General features: G+C 46.6%; 13 protein-coding genes across 13 annotated transcripts; all 13 read left to right on the forward strand.

Annotated features, from left to right (window-relative positions):
* Positions 1–530: 530 nt before the first annotated feature.
* On the forward strand, positions 531–932 carry TbgDal_I1450 (histone H3, putative; the record flags this gene model as incomplete). Its single annotated transcript, XM_011773106.1, has 1 exon — positions 531–932. The coding sequence occupies one exon, from the start codon at positions 531–533 to the stop codon at positions 930–932; it is 402 nt and encodes a 133-aa protein (XP_011771408.1).
* A 465-nt stretch (positions 933–1,397) lies between these two features.
* On the forward strand, positions 1,398–1,682 carry TbgDal_I1455 (hypothetical protein, unlikely; the record flags this gene model as incomplete). Its single annotated transcript, XM_011773107.1, has 1 exon — positions 1,398–1,682. The coding sequence occupies one exon, from the start codon at positions 1,398–1,400 to the stop codon at positions 1,680–1,682; it is 285 nt and encodes a 94-aa protein (XP_011771409.1).
* Positions 1,683–2,122: 440 nt separating this feature from the next.
* Positions 2,123–2,524, forward strand: TbgDal_I1460 (histone H3, putative; the record flags this gene model as incomplete). Its single annotated transcript, XM_011773108.1, has 1 exon — positions 2,123–2,524. The coding sequence occupies one exon, from the start codon at positions 2,123–2,125 to the stop codon at positions 2,522–2,524; it is 402 nt and encodes a 133-aa protein (XP_011771410.1).
* Positions 2,525–3,085: 561 nt separating this feature from the next.
* TbgDal_I1470 (hypothetical protein, unlikely) lies at positions 3,086–3,370 on the forward strand (the record flags this gene model as incomplete). The annotated part of the gene is made up of 1 exon (XM_011773109.1): positions 3,086–3,370. One exon carries the CDS (start codon positions 3,086–3,088, stop codon positions 3,368–3,370), a length of 285 nt encoding a protein of 94 aa, XP_011771411.1.
* Positions 3,371–3,810: 440 nt separating this feature from the next.
* On the forward strand, positions 3,811–4,212 carry TbgDal_I1480 (histone H3, putative; the record flags this gene model as incomplete). Its single annotated transcript, XM_011773110.1, has 1 exon — positions 3,811–4,212. One exon carries the CDS (start codon positions 3,811–3,813, stop codon positions 4,210–4,212), a length of 402 nt encoding a protein of 133 aa, XP_011771412.1.
* Positions 4,213–4,645: 433 nt separating this feature from the next.
* On the forward strand, positions 4,646–4,930 carry TbgDal_I1490 (hypothetical protein, unlikely; the record flags this gene model as incomplete). The annotated part of the gene is made up of 1 exon (XM_011773111.1): positions 4,646–4,930. The coding sequence occupies one exon, from the start codon at positions 4,646–4,648 to the stop codon at positions 4,928–4,930; it is 285 nt and encodes a 94-aa protein (XP_011771413.1).
* A 440-nt stretch (positions 4,931–5,370) lies between these two features.
* On the forward strand, positions 5,371–5,772 carry TbgDal_I1500 (histone H3, putative; the record flags this gene model as incomplete). The annotated part of the gene is made up of 1 exon (XM_011773112.1): positions 5,371–5,772. The coding sequence occupies one exon, from the start codon at positions 5,371–5,373 to the stop codon at positions 5,770–5,772; it is 402 nt and encodes a 133-aa protein (XP_011771414.1).
* Positions 5,773–6,259: 487 nt separating this feature from the next.
* Positions 6,260–6,544, forward strand: TbgDal_I1510 (hypothetical protein, unlikely; the record flags this gene model as incomplete). Its single annotated transcript, XM_011773113.1, has 1 exon — positions 6,260–6,544. The coding sequence occupies one exon, from the start codon at positions 6,260–6,262 to the stop codon at positions 6,542–6,544; it is 285 nt and encodes a 94-aa protein (XP_011771415.1).
* A 440-nt stretch (positions 6,545–6,984) lies between these two features.
* On the forward strand, positions 6,985–7,386 carry TbgDal_I1520 (histone H3, putative; the record flags this gene model as incomplete). The annotated part of the gene is made up of 1 exon (XM_011773114.1): positions 6,985–7,386. One exon carries the CDS (start codon positions 6,985–6,987, stop codon positions 7,384–7,386), a length of 402 nt encoding a protein of 133 aa, XP_011771416.1.
* Positions 7,387–7,855: 469 nt separating this feature from the next.
* On the forward strand, positions 7,856–8,140 carry TbgDal_I1530 (hypothetical protein, unlikely; the record flags this gene model as incomplete). The annotated part of the gene is made up of 1 exon (XM_011773115.1): positions 7,856–8,140. One exon carries the CDS (start codon positions 7,856–7,858, stop codon positions 8,138–8,140), a length of 285 nt encoding a protein of 94 aa, XP_011771417.1.
* Positions 8,141–8,500: 360 nt separating this feature from the next.
* On the forward strand, positions 8,501–11,449 carry TbgDal_I1540 (coatomer beta subunit, putative; the record flags this gene model as incomplete). Its single annotated transcript, XM_011773116.1, has 1 exon — positions 8,501–11,449. The coding sequence occupies one exon, from the start codon at positions 8,501–8,503 to the stop codon at positions 11,447–11,449; it is 2,949 nt and encodes a 982-aa protein (XP_011771418.1).
* Positions 11,450–12,420: 971 nt separating this feature from the next.
* TbgDal_I1550 (RNasePH-like protein) lies at positions 12,421–13,614 on the forward strand (the record flags this gene model as incomplete). The annotated part of the gene is made up of 1 exon (XM_011773117.1): positions 12,421–13,614. One exon carries the CDS (start codon positions 12,421–12,423, stop codon positions 13,612–13,614), a length of 1,194 nt encoding a protein of 397 aa, XP_011771419.1.
* Positions 13,615–15,025: 1,411 nt separating this feature from the next.
* On the forward strand, positions 15,026–17,056 carry TbgDal_I1560 (pumillio RNA binding protein, putative; the record flags this gene model as incomplete). The annotated part of the gene is made up of 1 exon (XM_011773118.1): positions 15,026–17,056. The coding sequence occupies one exon, from the start codon at positions 15,026–15,028 to the stop codon at positions 17,054–17,056; it is 2,031 nt and encodes a 676-aa protein (XP_011771420.1).
* Between the last annotated feature and the right edge of the window lie 2,176 nt (positions 17,057–19,232).

Here is a 19,232-nt window from a genome sequence, read left to right on the forward strand (position 1 = left end):
TCTATATTGGTATGACAAGCTCCCTTTATCTTCTGGGTCTTCTCTGCCCTTGTGCTGTTGGTTCCTGCCTCCTACTGCGGGAATCTGGAATGTGGAGTCGGATGACCTCCACTCTTTTTATTTTTTTTAGTTTTCTTTTCATTTATTTATTTTTGGATCTTTATTTGCTACGCTGACGCTCTGCACGTGTACACGCACACACACACTCACTCTCGCTCATATATATATATATATATCTATATATGTGTGTATACTCTTCTCCCCTTTACCCCTAGCCTCTTCCACTTTCCAACTTCCCTCCTCTGCCTCCTCTCACCCTTTTGTTTTTGTATTTCCCTTTTATTTTACATTTTCACCCCACCATCAGCATCCTTTCGCTGGCTTTGCACAACCGCATGCACACATACATCCCTTTGAATGTCATACCTCCCTCCTCTCTCTTTCTCTTTTTTTTTTCTGTTACATCTCATATTAGAAAGCTAAAAAGCTACTTTACCACAACTCTCACACCAAGCAACAAACTAAGAGACATGTCGAGGACCAAGGAAACCGCCAGGACGAAGAAGACCATCACCTCCAAGAAGAGCAAGAAGGCCTCAAAGGGTTCTGATGCCGCATCTGGCGTAAAGACCGCCCAACGCCGCTGGAGGCCCGGCACCGTGGCACTCCGTGAAATCCGCCAGTTCCAACGCTCCACCGACCTGCTGCTACAAAAGGCACCATTTCAACGCCTGGTCCGTGAGGTGTCTGGTGCCCAAAAGGAGGGTCTGCGCTTCCAGAGTAGCGCTATTCTCGCCGCACAGGAAGCGACTGAGTCGTACATTGTGTCGCTGCTTGCCGATACCAACCGCGCATGCATTCACAGTGGGCGTGTGACAATCCAACCAAAGGACATTCACCTTGCCCTCTGCCTACGCGGTGAACGTGCATAAGAAGGTACAGAAATGCGTAATTGAGTGAGTGAGTATGAATATGAGTAGGTGTGTGTGTATGTATGTATGTATGCGTGAGGGTCAGGGTTGAGACAAATATTCAGATTAGAGAAAGAAAGAAAGAGAGAGAGCACTGCAAAGCATGCATGCATGCATATATATATATATATATATGTGTATATATATATATGTGTGTATATATATATATGTGTGTGTATGTTTATGTGCATGACCTTCTTTCTCTTTCCCCTTCTCCTCTCTGTTGCTCTTCTCTACGTTCCACTTGCATGCATAACACATACTTCCTTCTTGTAACTGCTCCCTTTCTCTCATTACACTGTGTAGCCTTTACTTTCTTTCCCCTCTTCCCCTCACTACAAAGACAATGTGTGTCCGACCCTCCTAACTTGCTCCTACTCACAGCGGTTTCCAGTCGCATTAGCCATCGTCACACGGTACCACACAATGATGCCTTGTGATTTGTTTTGCCTTTTGCTACTATTCATCGGAGGCCGTGCGTGGCGTGCGCGGATTGTTGTGCAGGTGTACCTGCCGGCGTGTCCCCGCTGCGCGGTTGGGGAAGAGACAAGTTTAGGGGGCTGTTGTGACACAGTTAGATTTCCCACGTCACCTCCAGCGGTGCGGATGCCTCCACTTCAGGTGTGGTTCCCCATTCCCCCGTATATCTTTCTTTCTTTCTTTTCGTCTGCTCATTCCACTCTGGGTGCAATATCCGGGAGTGTGGAATAAGAGTTGAGATTGGGGTTAAGATGAGGGTAAAGGGGAGTGGAGGGGCGACGTGGGAGAGACGGATGGCCAGATGGAAAGGGAAAGAAAGGTGTGAAAGTGTGGAGGTAACGAGATATTGGGTGAGGGTGACTGATAGAGGACAGCATCTGTGAATGTGTGGTTACTCTTCTCCCCTTTACCCCTAGCCTCTTCCACTTTCCAACTTCCCTCCTCTGCCTCCTCTCACCCTTTTGTTTTTGTATTTCCCTTTTATTTTACATTTTCACCCCACCATCAGCATCCTTTCACTGGCTTTGCACAACCGCATGCACACATACATCCCTTTGAATGTCATACCTCCCTCCTCTCTCTTTCTCTTTTTTTTTTCTGTTACATCTCATATTAGAAAGCTAAAAAGCTACTTTACCACAACTCTCAAACCAAGCAACAAACTAAAAGACATGTCGAGGACCAAGGAAACCGCCAGGACGAAGAAGACCATCACCTCCAAGAAGAGCAAGAAGGCCTCAAAGGGTTCTGATGCCGCATCTGGCGTAAAGACCGCCCAACGCCGCTGGAGGCCCGGCACCGTGGCACTCCGTGAAATCCGCCAGTTCCAACGCTCCACCGACCTGCTGCTACAAAAGGCACCATTTCAACGCCTGGTCCGTGAGGTGTCTGGTGCCCAAAAGGAGGGTCTGCGCTTCCAGAGTAGCGCTATTCTCGCCGCACAGGAAGCGACTGAGTCGTACATTGTGTCGCTGCTTGCCGATACCAACCGCGCATGCATTCACAGTGGGCGTGTGACAATCCAACCAAAGGACATTCACCTTGCCCTCTGCCTACGCGGTGAACGTGCATAAGAAGGTACAGAAATGCGTAATTGAGTGAGTGAGTATGAATATGAGTAGGTGTGTGTGTATGTATGTATGTATGCGTGAGGGTCAGGGTTGAGACAAATATTCAGATTAGAGAAAGAAAGAAAGAAAGAGAGAGAGCACTGCAAAGCATGCATGCATGCATATATATATATATGTGTGTGTATATATATATATGTGTGTATATATATATATGTGTGTATATATATATATATGTGTGTATATATATATATATGTGTGTATATATATATATGTGTGTATATATATATATGTGTGTATATATATATATGTGTGTGTATGTTTATGTGCATGACCTTCTTTCTCTTTCCCCTTCTCCTCTCTGTTGCTCTTCTCTACGTTCCACTTGCATGCATAACACATACTTCCTTCTTGTAACTGCTCCCTTTCTCTCATTACACTGTGTAGCCTTTACTTTCTTTCCCCTCTTCCCCTCACTACAAAGACACTGTGTGTCCGACCCTCCTAACTTGCTCCTACTCACAGCGGTTTCCAGTCGCATTAGCCATCGTCACACGGTACCACACAATGATGCCTTGTGATTTGTTTTGCCTTTTGCTACTATTCATCGGAGGCCGTGCGTGGCGTGCGCGGATTGTTGTGCAGGTGTACCTGCCGGCGTGTCCCCGCTGCGCGGTTGGGGAAGAGACAAGTTTAGGGGGCTGTTGTGACACAGTTAGATTTCCCACGTCACCTCCAGCGGTGCGGATGCCTCCACTTCAGGTGTGGTTCCCCATTCCCCCGTATATCTTTCTTTCTTTCTTTTCGTCTGCTCATTCCACTCTGGGTGCAATATCCGGGAGTGTGGAATAAGAGTTGAGATTGGGGTTAAGATGAGGGTAAAGGGGAGTGGAGGGGCGACGTGGGAGAGACGGATGGCCAGATGGAAAGGGAAAGAAAGGTGTGAAAGTGTGGAGGTAACGAGATATTGGGTGAGGGTGACTGATAGAGGACAGCATCTGTGAATGTGTGGTTACTCTTCTCCCCTTTACCCCTAGCCTCTTCCACTTTCCAACTTCCCTCCTCTGCCTCCTCTCACCCTTTTGTTTTTGTATTTCCCTTTTATTTTACATTTTCACCCCACCATCAGCATCCTTTCACTGGCTTTGCACAACCGCATGCACACATACATCCCTTTGAATGTCATACCTCCCTCCTCTCTCTTTCTCTTTTTTTTTTCTGTTACATCTCATATTAGAAAGCTAAAAAGCTACTTTACCACAACTCTCAAACCAAGCAACAAACTAAAAGACATGTCGAGGACCAAGGAAACCGCCAGGACGAAGAAGACCATCACCTCCAAGAAGAGCAAGAAGGCCTCAAAGGGTTCTGATGCCGCATCTGGCGTAAAGACCGCCCAACGCCGCTGGAGGCCCGGCACCGTGGCACTCCGTGAAATCCGCCAGTTCCAACGCTCCACCGACCTGCTGCTACAAAAGGCACCATTTCAACGCCTGGTCCGTGAGGTGTCTGGTGCCCAAAAGGAGGGTCTGCGCTTCCAGAGTAGCGCTATTCTCGCCGCACAGGAAGCGACTGAGTCGTACATTGTGTCGCTGCTTGCCGATACCAACCGCGCATGCATTCACAGTGGGCGTGTGACAATCCAACCAAAGGACATTCACCTTGCCCTCTGCCTACGCGGTGAACGTGCATAAGAAGGTACAGAAATGCGTAATTGAGTGAGTGAGTATGAATATGAGTAGGTGTGTGTGTATGTATGTATGTATGCGTGAGGGTCAGGGTTGAGACAAATATTCAGATTAGAGAAAGAAAGAAAGAAAGAGAGAGAGCACTGCAAAGCATGCATGCATGCATATATATATATATATATGTGTGTGTATGTTTATGTGCATGACCTTCTTTCTCTTTCCCCTTCTCCTCTCTGTTGCTCTTCTCTACGTTCCACTTGCATGCATAACACATACTTCCTTCTTGTAACTGCTCCCTTTCTCTCATTACACTGTGTAGCCTTTACTTTCTTTCCCCTCTTCCCCTCACTACAAAGACACTGTGTGTCCGACCCTCCTAACTTGCTCCTACTCACAGCGGTTTCCAGTCGCATTAGCCATCGTCACACGGTACCACACAATGATGCCTTGTGATTTGTTTTGCCTTTTGCTACTATTCATCGGAGGCCGTGCGTGGCGTGCGCGGATTGTTGTGCAGGTGTACCTGCCGGCGTGTCCCCGCTGCGCGGTTGGGGAAGAGACAAGTTTAGGGGGCTGTTGTGACACAGTTAGATTTCCCACGTCACCTCCAGCGGTGCGGATGCCTCCACTTCAGGTGTGGTTCCCCATTCCCCCGTATATCTTTCTTTCTTTCTTTTCGTCTGCTCATTCCACTCTGGGTGCAATATCCGGGAGTGTGGAATAAGAGTTGAGATTGGGGTTAAGATGAGGGTAAAGGGGAGTGGAGGGGCGACGTGGGAGAGACGGATGGCCAGATGGAAAGGGAAAGAAAGGTGTGAAAGTGTGGAGGTAACGAGATATTGGGTGAGGGTGACTGATAGAGGACAGCATCTGTGAATGTGTGGTTACTCTTCTCCCCTTTACCCCTAGCCTCTTCCACTTTCCAACTTCCCTCCTCTGCCTCCTCTCACCCTTTTGTTTTTGTATTTCCCTTTTATTTTACATTTTCACCCCACCATCAGCATCCTTTCACTGGCTTTGCACAACCGCATGCACACATACATCCCTTTGAATGTCATACCTCCCTCCTCTCTCTTTCTCTTTTTTTTTTCTGTTACATCTCATATTAGAAAGCTAAAAAGCTACTTTACCACAACTCTCAAACCAAGCAACAAACTAAAAGACATGTCGAGGACCAAGGAAACCGCCAGGACGAAGAAGACCATCACCTCCAAGAAGAGCAAGAAGGCCTCAAAGGGTTCTGATGCCGCATCTGGCGTAAAGACCGCCCAACGCCGCTGGAGGCCCGGCACCGTGGCACTCCGTGAAATCCGCCAGTTCCAACGCTCCACCGACCTGCTGCTACAAAAGGCACCATTTCAACGCCTGGTCCGTGAGGTGTCTGGTGCCCAAAAGGAGGGTCTGCGCTTCCAGAGTAGCGCTATTCTCGCCGCACAGGAAGCGACTGAGTCGTACATTGTGTCGCTGCTTGCCGATACCAACCGCGCATGCATTCACAGTGGGCGTGTGACAATCCAACCAAAGGACATTCACCTTGCCCTCTGCCTACGCGGTGAACGTGCATAAGAAGGTACAGAAATGCGTAATTGAGTGAGTGAGTATGAATATGAGTAGGTGTGTGTGTATGTATGTATGTATGCGTGAGGGTCAGGGTTGAGACAAATATTCAGATTAGAGAAAGAAAGAAAGAAAGAGAGAGAGCACTGCAAAGCATGCATGCATGCATATATATATATATATATGTGTGTATATATATATATGTGTGTATATATATATATGTGTGTATATATATATATGTGTGTGTATGTTTATGTGCATGACCTTCTTTCTCTTTCCCCTTCTCCTCTCTGTTGCTCTTCTCTACGTTCCACTTGCATGCATAACACATACTTCCTTCTTGTAACTGCTCCCTTTCTCTCATTACACTGTGTAGCCTTTACTTTCTTTCCCCTCTTCCCCTCACTACAAAGACAATGTGTGTCCGACCCTCCTAACTTGCTCCTACTCACAGCGGTTTCCAGTCGCATTAGCCATCGTCACACGGTACCACACAATGATGCCTTGTGATTTGTTTTGCCTTTTGCTACTATTCATCGGAGGCCGTGCGTGGCGTGCGCGGATTGTTGTGCAGGTGTACCTGCCGGCGTGTCCCCGCTGCGCGGTTGGGGAAGAGACAAGTTTAGGGGGCTGTTGTGACACAGTTAGATTTCCCACGTCACCTCCAGCGGTGCGGATGCCTCCACTTCAGGTGTGGTTCCCCATTCCCCCGTATATCTTTCTTTCTTTCTTTTCGTCTGCTCATTCCACTCTGGGTGCAATATCCGGGAGTGTGGAATAAGAGTTGAGATTGGGGTTAAGATGAGGGTAAAGGGGAGTGGAGGGGCGACGTGGGAGAGACGGATGGCCAGATGGAAAGGGAAAGAAAGGTGTGAAAGTGTGGAGGTAACGAGATATTGGGTGAGGGTGACTGATAGAGGATAGCATCTGTGAATGTGTGGTTACTCTTCTCCCCTTTACCCCTAGCCTCTTCCACTTTCCAACTTCCCTCCTCTGCCTCCTCTCACCCTTTTGTTTTTGTATTTCCCTTTTATTTTACATTTTCACCCCACCATCAGCATCCTTTCACTGGCTTTGCACAACCGCATGCACACATACATCCCTTTGAATGTCATACCTCCCTCCTCTCTCTTTCTCTTTTTTTTTTCTGTTACATCTCATATTAGAAAGCTAAAAAGCTACTTTACCACAACTCTCAAACCAAGCAACAAACTAAAAGACATGTCGAGGACCAAGGAAACCGCCAGGACGAAGAAGACCATCACCTCCAAGAAGAGCAAGAAGGCCTCAAAGGGTTCTGATGCCGCATCTGGCGTAAAGACCGCCCAACGCCGCTGGAGGCCCGGCACCGTGGCACTCCGTGAAATCCGCCAGTTCCAACGCTCCACCGACCTGCTGCTACAAAAGGCACCATTTCAACGCCTGGTCCGTGAGGTGTCTGGTGCCCAAAAGGAGGGTCTGCGCTTCCAGAGTAGCGCTATTCTCGCCGCACAGGAAGCGACTGAGTCGTACATTGTGTCGCTGCTTGCCGATACCAACCGCGCATGCATTCACAGTGGGCGTGTGACAATCCAACCAAAGGACATTCACCTTGCCCTCTGCCTACGCGGTGAACGTGCATAAGAAGGTACAGAAATGCGTAATTGAGTGAGTGAGTATGAATATGAGTAGGTGTGTGTGTATGTATGTATGTATGCGTGAGGGTCAGGGTTGAGACAAATATTCAGATTAGAGAAAGAAAGAAAGAAAGAGAGAGAGCACTGCAAAGCATGCATGCATGCATATATATATATATATATGTGTGTATATATATATATGTGTGTATATATATATATGTGTGTGTATGTTTATGTGCATGACCTTCTTTCTCTTTCCCCTTCTCCTCTCTGTTGCTCTTCTCTACGTTCCACTTGCATGCATAACACATACTTCCTTCTTGTAACTGCTCCCTTTCTCTCATTACACTGTGTAGCCTTTACTTTCTTTCCCCTCTTCCCCTCACTACAAAGACAATGTGTGTCCGACCCTCCTAACTTGCTCCTACTCACAGCGGTTTCCAGTCGCATTAGCCATCGTCACACGGTACCACACAATGATGCCTTGTGATTTGTTTTGCCTTTTGCTACTATTCATCGGAGGCCGTGCGTGGCGTGCGCGGATTGTTGTGCAGGTGTACCTGCCGGCGTGTCCCCGCTGCGCGGTTGGGGAAGAGACAAGTTTAGGGGGCTGTTGTGACACAGTTAGATTTCCCACGTCACCTCCAGCGGTGCGGATGCCTCCACTTCAGGTGTGGTTCCCCATTCCCCCGTATATCTTTCTTTCTTTCTTTTCGTCTGCTCATTCCACTCTGGGTGCAATATCCGGGAGTGTGGAATAAGAGTTGAGATTGGGGTTAAGATGAGGGTAAAGGGGAGTGGAGGGGCGACGTGGGAGAGACGGATGGCCAGATGGAAAGGGAAAGAAAGGTGTGAAAGTGTGGAGGTAACGAGATATTGGGTGAGGGTGACTGATAGAGGACAGCATCTGTGAATGTGTGGTTACTCTTCTCCCCTTTATCCCCAGCCTCTTCCACTTTCCAACTTCCCTCCTCTGCCTCCTCTCACCCTTTTGTTTTTGTATTTCCCTTTTAATTTACACCTTTTTTTTATTTACACTTTTTGTATGATGTTTTTTTTTTGCTGTTATCCCTTTTCTTTTCTTTTTTTGTATTGAAGTATTGATTTTTAGTGTCGTGAGTATGGAGGCCAAAGCTGAGGGTTTTTGTAGTTTTCTTGTGGGGTTGAGTGGGGCTCCTGTGAATTCGAAGGAACTTAAATCAGCTTTGGAAAAGGGGGATATGAAGGCACGTGCGTCCGCTCTTGAGGCATTGATCCGGATGCATCTTAACGGCGAACCGCAAAATCATATGATCATGACTGTAATCAAGTTTATTACTCCGCTTGATGATCATTATATTAAGAAGCTCGTTTTATATTTCTGGGAAGTGGTAGACAAAACCGATGCGAGTGGTAAGCTGCTGAGTGAAATGATTCTTATTTGCTCGTTTCTGCGAGAGGACCTGCTTCATCCCAATGAGTACATCCGGGGCCTTGCGTTGCGGTTCATGTGCAAAGTAAAGGAAAGGGAACTGGTGGAACCGCTTGTGTCGTCGGTGGTGCAGAATTTAACGCACCGTGTTACATATGTGCGCAGAAATGCTGTTCTCGCCGTGCATAGGATCTTTAAGAGGTTCCCCGAGTTGCTCCCGGATGCAGCTGAGCTTGTCGAGAAGTTTATTAGCGAGGAAAACGACGTATCGGCCAGTAGGAACGCGTTTGAAATGTTGGTGGAATGTTCGCCCGATCGGGTTGTAAAGTTTTTGGCAGAGTTGCGGGAGTCAAAGAATTTGGAGAGTCTGGGAGCGACCTTGCAAATGTCCATTGTGGATTTTGCAGGGCACATGATACGGGCGAATCCTTATGACAAAGGGAGATATGTTACGGTACTCTTTAGCATACTTCAATCAAACAATCCAGCGGTGCGCTATCAGTGTGCCTCAACGCTTCTAAGCATCTCAACTTCCCCAACAGCTATTCGCCAGGCGGCGTTAACGTTTATTGATTTGCTCAAGACTCACACTGATATCAGTGTGCGTCTGATTGTGGTGGATCAGCTCGATGCAATGCGGGAGAGGTTCAGCAAGATTCTACAGGATTCTCTGCTAGACATTTTGAGCGTTCTGGCCAACGGCACGATGGAAATTCGAAAGCGGATAGTAACACTTGGAGTGGAGCTCGTCTCCAATCAAAACAGTGAGGTGTTCGTGCAGGCGATTAAGAAGGAACTTTACTGGGTTAAAAATGAGTGTGATGTTGATGACAAAGAGTCTTTGCTTGAGTACAAGAAGTTATTGATACGCGCTACCCGCACAGCGGTGGCTCGGCGGCCGCACATGGCATCAGCAGTGATACCTTTGGTCCTGGAGTACCTGTATGAGGAAGATGACTCGGGGTTTGAAGTCGTTTCTCTCATTCGAGAAGTTCTGCAGTTACAACCTTCGCTACGTAGCGAAACATTGAGACAGCTCAGGCAGACGCTCCGTATGATTCGGTGCCCATCAGTAATTCGCACGGTGTTGTGGTTACTCGGCACACATGTGACATCAGCAGACGACGCATTGGAGGTTATCAGACTCCTCATCAATACTTTGGAACCATTACCCCTAGAGCCCACCGTTAAAGAACAGATGAAACAACAAGAGGACTTCGACAGTCACAAGGGGGGGCAACAGAAGCCCCGTATGCAGATGACCACGATCGTGCAGGAAGATGGCACGTACGTGATGTCGTCTGTACCCTCCAATAAAACTCAGGAAGACGCGGAGGGTAATGATTCGAACTGTGGTCTGCGGGGGGTGCTTACGGGAGGAAAGTTTTTCATTGCGGCACCGCTTGCCAGTACGCTCTCTAAACTTATCATTCGCCTGTTCAACCACCACAGCAGCGGTGTGGACGAGAGCACCATGAAGGAAGCGCAAAATAGCGCCATCATGCTGCTCAACGAAGTACTTCGTTTTTGCACGATGGATGGGGCGGCTGGTATGATTGATGATGCCACCCACGAGCAAATACGGCTCGCACTCCTTAACATTACTAATCCCCGATCGCCGCTTCTTGCGACTTTTGTAGAGGATTCTTCAAAGGCACTCGACTCACTGACGAATAAGGTGGGGTCCATTGCGGGCGGTGATGGGTTCGATTTTAACAAAAGAAACAATGATAATGTTGTTGGTAGGACCTCGTTCGATGAGCAGCAAGTGGCGTTGTGCAGCGTGGACACACCTGTCATGTTCACACAAATCATGGAAGGAAAGGGATCGCTGCTAGAGCTGGAAGCCGTGGACGACTTGGGGTCCGTCGTGGCAAACGCATCTATCGAAAAGACGGAAGAATTCCTTATAAAACTTGAGAAGACGGTCCCCTTGTCTGGTTTCTGTGATCCGTTATATTGTGAAGCCTCAGTCACGGTGCATCAGTTCGATATAACTGTGGACTGGTACATTGCAAACTGCACAGCAAACGTCTTGCGAGATGTCTCGATTGAGTTGACGCCACTTGGCAGCATGAAGCTTTGTGAAAGACCACAAGTCCACACCATACAGCCCCACGGTTCTGTTAGGATCCGCACGGCGCTCAAGGTGGGTAGCCCCGAGACCGGCGTCATATGCGCTAGTGTTTTGTATGAGGGTCCCCAGAACGAGCGGGGTTGTGTTGTTCTGAACAACGTCCGCGTCGACATTATGAACTATGTTAGACCTGCCAAATGCAGTGCATCAGAATTCCGGGACAAGTGGTGCAAGTACGACTGGGAAAATGCTGTTGCAATCAGAACAGAAAAAACAGATATGCGTGAGTACGTGGAGTATGTGATGCAAGGGACAAACACGCGGTTGTTGGAGCCCTATCCAGAGGAAGACGACGAGGTGGTTTCTGCATTTGATGGGAAAGGTGACAATGGTCACCGCTACGTGTCTTGCAATATGTACGCCCGCACGCTATTCGGTGATGACGCTCTGCTGAATGTGTCCATTGAGCGTGACGCGGAGGGAAAACTTAGCGGAATGGTGCGAGTCCGTGCTAACAAGCGGCCTGTTGCCTACGGTTTTGGTGAGAAGCTCAATATACTGAATCGACGTATAGTGTCATAACTCTCCTCTGCATGTTGGTCGTTGCTGTTACTGCTGTTCTATTTGTTCACTCCTCGCCCCGAACTGCAGGACGCGGCGTTACCACAGCGGAATCCGTACAAGCGTGAATTATATAAAATGCGTTGCCCGAGTATATCACCCTGTCATATTGAGAATTGAGCGTGTGAGGTGCCGCAGCGGCCCCGGGTGTGAGTAAAGAGGAAGGTGAGGGGGAAACATGAGGAAAAAAAAAACGTAGAGATGAGACAGGGCAGATAAATGAATTAGAATAAGAGAAGAAACATACGTGTGTGAGTGTGGAGGGAAGCGATGGTGAAGGTAGCGACAAAAAAGGCAAAAATGAGACCTGAGACAAGGAGAGGAGTAGGGATACCGAGAGTTTCAATCCATTAAAAGTGCATCACGTAGTATGGAGCAATGAGGGAAAACGTGGAATGGAAAGGGAAGGGAAGGGGTCTGGGTAAAAAAAGGTAAGCATGCGCTCGTTTATTCCTCTTACCCCGTGTCATTTGGTGTCACCATCCCCTGATTTACAATCTCTTTTGTACATATATATATGTGTATGTGTTCTGGTGCTCTAAAAGTTTCTTTTCCACACATCTAATGTCCTGAGAGGCAATGAAGGTCTAATGCATCCACCGTCTCCTGACCGTTCCCCTTTATTTGCCTGTTCATACGCTCGTTATTATTCACTTTTTTTCTATTGTGCTCGGTTAGCCATTTTGCCCTTTTCTTGCTCTGTGACCCAACATATATATATATATATATATATTCCCGGTAGCGTAAGTCTGTGCAGCTCCCGTGGCGACTTTTCTGGTTTTCCTCTGCGGTTTCTCTTTACAGTTTTACATCCCTCTTTCCTTTCCTTATTTTTCCTTTTTGTGGGGGGGGGGGGGTTGTTGCATTATTATTATTATTATTATCATTTTGTGTGCATGTGTATTGAGCGTCGGCATAACCGTTAGCACAGAATGCAGTTTGGCCCTGTTGTCAGTGAGGTGGAAATACGGACGGTGCAGGACGGCATTGCAAACGGTGTTCGCAGTGACGGCCGATCCCTTACGCAGCGCCGTCCCTTCACCGTTGTGACTAACCGCGGCTCAACCACACATTTTGAAGGCAGTAGTGTTGAGGTGCAATGCGATGGTACCACTGTTGTGGCCGCTGCAACACCGTCAGTTGTGGAACTGGACATCGACCGCGGCCAGGCACCGCGTGGCTCATTGTTTGTCAACATCGATGCCGTTCCCGCTGTGGTGGAGCATTACGCGCAATCGGTGCGAAATAACAGCGCCCGCTACCGTCAAGCCTTCCTCTCCTTCTTAGCAACGGCCATCCGTCAAACGTTCGGGGCACAAGGCGTTACGGCTGAGGAGCGGCAGCAGCAACTGGGAATTGCGGAGGCAGAGATTATTGCTGATGAGGGAGATGATGAACAAAGGGAGGATGCCCTCGGGGGAAGAGGCGCAGCAGAGGAGAAGCCGGTGGAAGAGACTGCGGAACAATGGGTGGATTGTTGCGGATTTCCCGGTGAACAATTGTATATTGGAGGGGGATATGCTTTTCGTATTGATGTGGACGCGCATGTGCTGCAGGCTCATGGGGGGAGTTTGGCCTCCATCGTGGCTCTAGCGGTGCATGCTGCACTCAAAACTGTACGACTACCAAGTGTTACCCTTCACGAAGCCTCCGCCGGGTTTTCACTGGAAGTGGACTACAGTAAACCGTATGCCACAGCAGTAAATTGGAGTCGGCTACCGGTGTTGAGCGTTGTGCATGTGTCGCCCACGCGGCATTATGTGGTGGATCCAACGCGGTTGGAGGAGTTGGCGCTGCCGCAGCAGTTGCGTGTGGCAGTCAACAGCTTCGGGCAAGTGTTTCACATGCGATTTCAGCAGTTGCCTTCGCGCCGCGGGAATGCCATGCGACTTATTCGCAGTCCGTGGGAGGAAGCTGGAAAGGATAACAGTAACGATAATAACGAGCGCGATGTTGATGGTGATGATGTGGACGACAGTAGCCGAAGCGGTTTTGATGCCGGTGTTAAGGGAACGGTGGGTGGGATGAATATGCCCGACATGGCGGCAGTGCTGCACGCGGCTGTTCACATTTCACAGGCCGTTATTGCAGAGTGCGACGAGGCACTTGCGGGGAGTAGTGGGTAAAAGGAAAGTCGTACAAGATAGGACGCAATGAAACAGGCACTCAATAGCAGAGACGGAAGGTGAAACACGCAGAATGAAGGACAATTTATGTGATGTGTCGCGGCTGTAAACTGAGCCTCCTGTATTTCTCTTGCATATTATAAGAATGTAAACGCAAAGGTTCCCGTCTCGTCTTTTGAGTCGCTTCGCCATCTATTTTTTCCCCTTGTTAAATGGTGATGTTGTGGTTTATGCACCGATTAACTTCTTTTCCCTCCGTGGTTTCACCGACTCTCCCATTTTATTTTATTGCGTCTCTTTCCCATCACTGGGTTTCCCTCGTTACTTCGACTGCGCCCCTTCCCCCCCCCCCTCTTTCTTTTCTTTTTCCCTCTTGCTCATCATATAGATATCACGAAGGGTGGCTGATGTGTTAGTTCCGCAGCGTCGCATTCGGATTCATTACATCCTTTAGGTGGTTTTTGTTGTTGCTGTTGTTTGTCTGTCTGTGTGTGTATGTGTCTGTGTGTGTGTGTGGATGGATGGAAGGAGAGAAGGTGTCTTTGCTTCATATTAGAATCGATTTAGGCCTTTTAGTTGTGTGGGTGAAGGGACAGAAAAAGCGGAGTGATAATATAAGAAGTAATATGCTTCAAAAATGGAAAAAAAAAGTAGGGAAGCGGGAATTGAGTTGGAATCTGATCGGCAGAAAAACAGTATTCGTCCAACAATATCGAACGCTCATCAGCGTATTTACTTGTTTTGATGGAAGTTTTATTTGACTCTAAATATGTAAGCGTACATGATCCTGAACGCTGTACTCTTGCATTTATGTGGCACCATTCATACGCTCCGTTTTTCTTAACCTTTTTTCTTGGTTTATCTAGCCCTAGAGTAGAAAGAGTAAAGTAAATTAAACTAAAGAAAAAGAAATATAAGACTCACTCACGCAATCCATCACCTTGTAACATTTCAACAACGGACGCATCCAGAAGGGAAGCGCAAAGAGTTAATATAAAGAAAGAGATAAGCAAAGGGAAAAGTATATATATATATATATATATACGGAGTGAACTTGTGATAAGCTTTACAATCGAAGGGGATTTAAACCCCCGAAGTGAAAAGGAAGAAAACAAATAAGACGAAGACAACAAAGGAAGATAGCATTAGAGAAGATTAGAAGAAGGAAAAGCAAAGCAAAGCAAAAGCGTGGGGAAAGGGTAGAAGTCAAGGAAGAAAGGAAGTTAGTTTAGAAGAAGAAGGAAAGGGTGCGTAGAAAACGCACTTCATATACCTTCACGTGTAGCTCTATCTACTTGGATATAAATTTACATTGCCGCTGGCTATCTCCCACGGTGGCATTTAAAAGAAAACAAACGCAACGCAACACGACGCAAGCGACACTACTAGTCAGCCTCCGTCACCAGTCATTATGGAAGTACGCGATGTGAATACACATGGCGGAGCCCATACGGCAGGTGGAAGGCGTGCCATCATAAAGCGGGACGAGCAGTCCAGGGCCATTCCCTCTTCATCCACCGTAACTAACGAGCCCGCGACGCGCGTCAAGCCGGAGCGGCAGTCAAATGCCACGCAAACGGAGGCGGACATGTATGTGCCAAGTGTTTACCATGATGTGAACAATACAGTGGAACTGCAACGACCTGCAAGCGCTCCACCATTGAGTTACGCGGAGTGCCCGTGTGCGGCGTGTGCTCAACAACTCTCTTCCTACCCCGCAGCAGCTCCGATGCGGAGGCCCCCGACGAGCCCCTACGGAACAATCACCACGCAACAATATAACACATATGCTGCGCCTCAAACACCGCTGCAGTCGCACCAAAGTAGAAACCTATTTGTGCATCCGCAACAACGGACGGCTGCTGCGGCAACGGCAACGGCAACGGCAACAGCAACAGCGCCCCCGGTGCCGACCCTCTCGCGACCCGCCCCATCAACAAGCGGCGACTATGGTCATTACCAGCAGGAGCCGCATTACCCACCACAGCAGAAGGAACAACCGCAACAACATCAATATCCGCGCCATAATGTCATTCAGCATCAGCCCTATCAGCTGTACGCGCAACCGCGCCCCTCACAACAGCCACCCCCGAGCCAAGCGCCGATATATAGTAAAGCAGTGACGGCTCCAACGGCACTTGATGTCCATCCCCTCATTGATACCACCAGTGAGTTTCTTCGTAAATGTGCTGGGCGTGTGGTGGAACTAGCCTGCACGCCGGACGGTCGCTCGATGTTGATTAACGCCTTATCCTCGCAGGATGCCGCTTTAGTGGATACCATGGTGAGGGAAATCGCTGATGACTTGGAAAGGGTAGCACTTGATGTGCATGGCTGCCACGTGCTTCGTGCGCTGCAGAGCTACGCGAGTGCTGAGCACACGAGAATTCTCGTCTCATGCTTCACGGAGACACTGGTGCTGAACCTCTGCACGGCGACGCAGCACACCCGACACATCCTTGAGTCTCTTTTTCAGCGTCGGTTAATTGACCTCCAACCGATTATTGATGTGCTCGCCTCGCACTCGCGGTACCTTGCCGCCACGCAGCAGGGATGCATCTCTTTCATGCACATATTGGAATTCTGCAACGAAGCCCAAAAGAAGCAACTAATTTCCCCATTGGTACCGTACTTCGCCCATGTTGCCTTGGATCCGTTTGGAAACTACGTCGTGCAACGTATCATTCAGAGTATTGGCCTTGACGCGTCGGAATACATTACATCGTGCTTCGCTGGGGAGCTGCTTAATATGAGCTGCAACAAGTTTGGCAGTAATGTCGTAGAGGAAACTATAAAGGTTTGTGGTGGGGTCCCGGCTGTACGAAGGCTCCTGATGGAAGAGCTGATCAGTAAGCCCGGTGCCTTGCAGCGTCTCGTGCAGGACAGTTTCGGGAACTTTGTGGTGCAAACCTTCATTGGGAGTATCACCGACCAAAGTGAATTGAAGTACGTCAACGAACGCCTTCGTCCGGTATTGCAGAACAGTCCGTACGCCGCCCGCATTGAGACGAGACTTCGCACTGCCCTTACAGCTGCATCCAAGAGAAACAGCCAGGCAAGTGCTCACTGCCAGCAACGCCAACCTCATCCCAATCGCTGCTCGCAACATTATCCCACACACCCCGGTACGCCAACTCAATTGGCACCCGATGCACCGCCGTGTTTTGCCCCTCCCTCATCATCATTTGCTCATGTTGCCACAACTGCCGCCTCCCATCATCAGCCGCGGCAACAGCCACAACAACAACAACAGCAGCAGCAGCAATTCATGAGCCCTCGCTATCAACCCCCACCATGCAACAAAGCGGCCTTTCCGCAGCGTCAGCAAAATAGGCGGCAGAGCCATTCTCAACCGAGGCGACAACAACAACAACAACAACAACAACATCAGCAGCATCAGCAGCAGCAGCAACAGGTTGATTGTGATGACGGAGAGTGTTAGTGGAATCCGTTCCCACACCTTCACTCATCCTCGTCTGTCTGCTCCTTTGATGTGAGGTCAGTTTGGTCTGGTTTTGGTTTTGAGTGAATGAGCGGGGGGGCGGCCGAGGCGGCGGCTCATCGCAATCTGCAATTATGTATAAATATATATATATATATTTATATATAATCGTGTACTTATGTACTTTTATACATGTATGTGTGCATATATTTTTATATATATACACATATTTACGTATTCTTATTTATGTAAACTTTACTTGTGATTATATATATATATATATATATATATGTTATACACGTCTACATTGCCGTGTCGGTATTTTCCCTCTCATTCGGAAGGGGGATGCTCTCGCGTCATTGCTGCGGTCTTTATATGCCATTTTTATTATTATTAATACTGTTATTATTATATGTGTTTCACACGTGTACATTAATGTATTTCTACATTTGTATATATATATATATATGTGTGTGTGTGTGTGTTGACATTCTTTTTTGGATGGGATCGCTTTAAAAGAATCTTTACCGTTTTGTTTTGACTTTCGTGTTATTGAAGTGGGGGAGCCAAAAAGAAAAAAAGGAGGGGGAAGAGGAAGGGGAAGCGAAGGAGAAATGAACCGCAAGAAATGGAAAAGATAAATAAATGAATAAAACGAGGAAATTTAGATGAGGAGTGGTGAAAGAGTTGAGAAAAGGGAAACTATGGCGGTTTAATTTCAATTGGTGCGCTTTGCACATTCATTTCGGATATTCGCCTCCTACCTTTTATTTTGGGTTTTTTTTTTTAAAATCTTTCTTTTTTCTCCCCCCCCCCCTCCTTCGTTCTTTCATTTTTGTGCCGCGTAGTCTATTTCCTTATTCTTCTCTTATCATTGTGTGGCTCTTCCTTCACTTTCTTAGCAACTGTGCCTCTTTTGCTCTCCCAAATCCTTCAACCTGAACATATAAACTTACTCATTTTTTTTTTTAGTTTTCCTCATTTTATTTTATTTTTCGTTTAGCCTTTTAGGTTTTATATTTTATTTTTGAGGCGAGCTGAGCCTGTGGGCTTCTCTCTCCTCATCGTCTATTTATTTATTTCATTTTTTTTTTTTGTGTGTCTGTGTGTGTCCAATTGTTTGTTTGTTTGTTTTGACTTCTGGCTCGTTGTTGTTGTTGTCATTGTTGTTTTTGTTTTTAGAGATATTCCACATGCGCTTAGTCATGCCTTCTTTTCTTCTTTTTTTTTTTTCGTCCTAATTTCACTATAAATGCTTTTGTGGTGTAGTTTTATGTTATTTTCAGAAGCCTCTTTTTTTATTTTCCCTTTAGTTTTATTTGTTTTCCCCCTCCGTTCCGTGTAACTTTAGATTTCACACACAAATACACAAGTAATTATATATAAATTTATTTATTTATATTCATTTATTCTGCTATTTACTTATGTGATCGTTTATATATTATATAAATAATATATATTACGTGTGGGGGAACACAATTTAAAAAAAAAAAAGAGAGAAGAGAAGGGAAGAGAAGAGAAGAGAAGGATTTTAAATAAACAAATTTATTAAGAAGAGGTGGAGAAAATTTAATGATAATCAAAAAGAAAAGAGTAAAGGTATTGACGAGTGTGCTTCAGAACGAAAAGGGAAACAAAAACAAAATAGTTAACTAACTAATTAATTAATTAATTGTACAAAAAGAAAAAAGATAAAAGATAAATAAATAAGAAGTGAGTCGTGTTCGGGTTGTTCTTCTTATCAGTTTTTGTTACCATTTTTATTATTGTTATTGTTATTTTATTATATATATATATATTTTTTTTTTTGATCTTACCTTTACTTTTCAATTTCACGAATGAATGAATGAAAAGAAAAGAAAAGAAAAGTTACACGGCTTCCATTCTATTTAGCGACTAGATTACATGCACACACACTTTCATTTTTTTTTTCCACACACACACACACACACACAGACCTGTATTTAATTTTATATCACTTCTCGGTGTTTTGTTTTTTGTTTCTGTTTTGTTTTTACGGTTGTTGGTTTGTGCGTCCTTTTGCTTTTTGTGCTTTTCTTTTTTTTTTCTTTTTTTCTTTTATATAATCGACAGCTCAAATAAAATTATATCATATAATATATATATATATATATATATATATTATATATTAAATATATCAATAGGTTGGGATCTG

Source organism: Trypanosoma brucei, chromosome 1 (genome assembly GCF_000210295.1).
Source record: "Trypanosoma brucei gambiense DAL972 chromosome 1, complete sequence".
NCBI classification, from domain to species: Eukaryota; Euglenozoa; class Kinetoplastea; order Trypanosomatida; family Trypanosomatidae; genus Trypanosoma; species Trypanosoma brucei.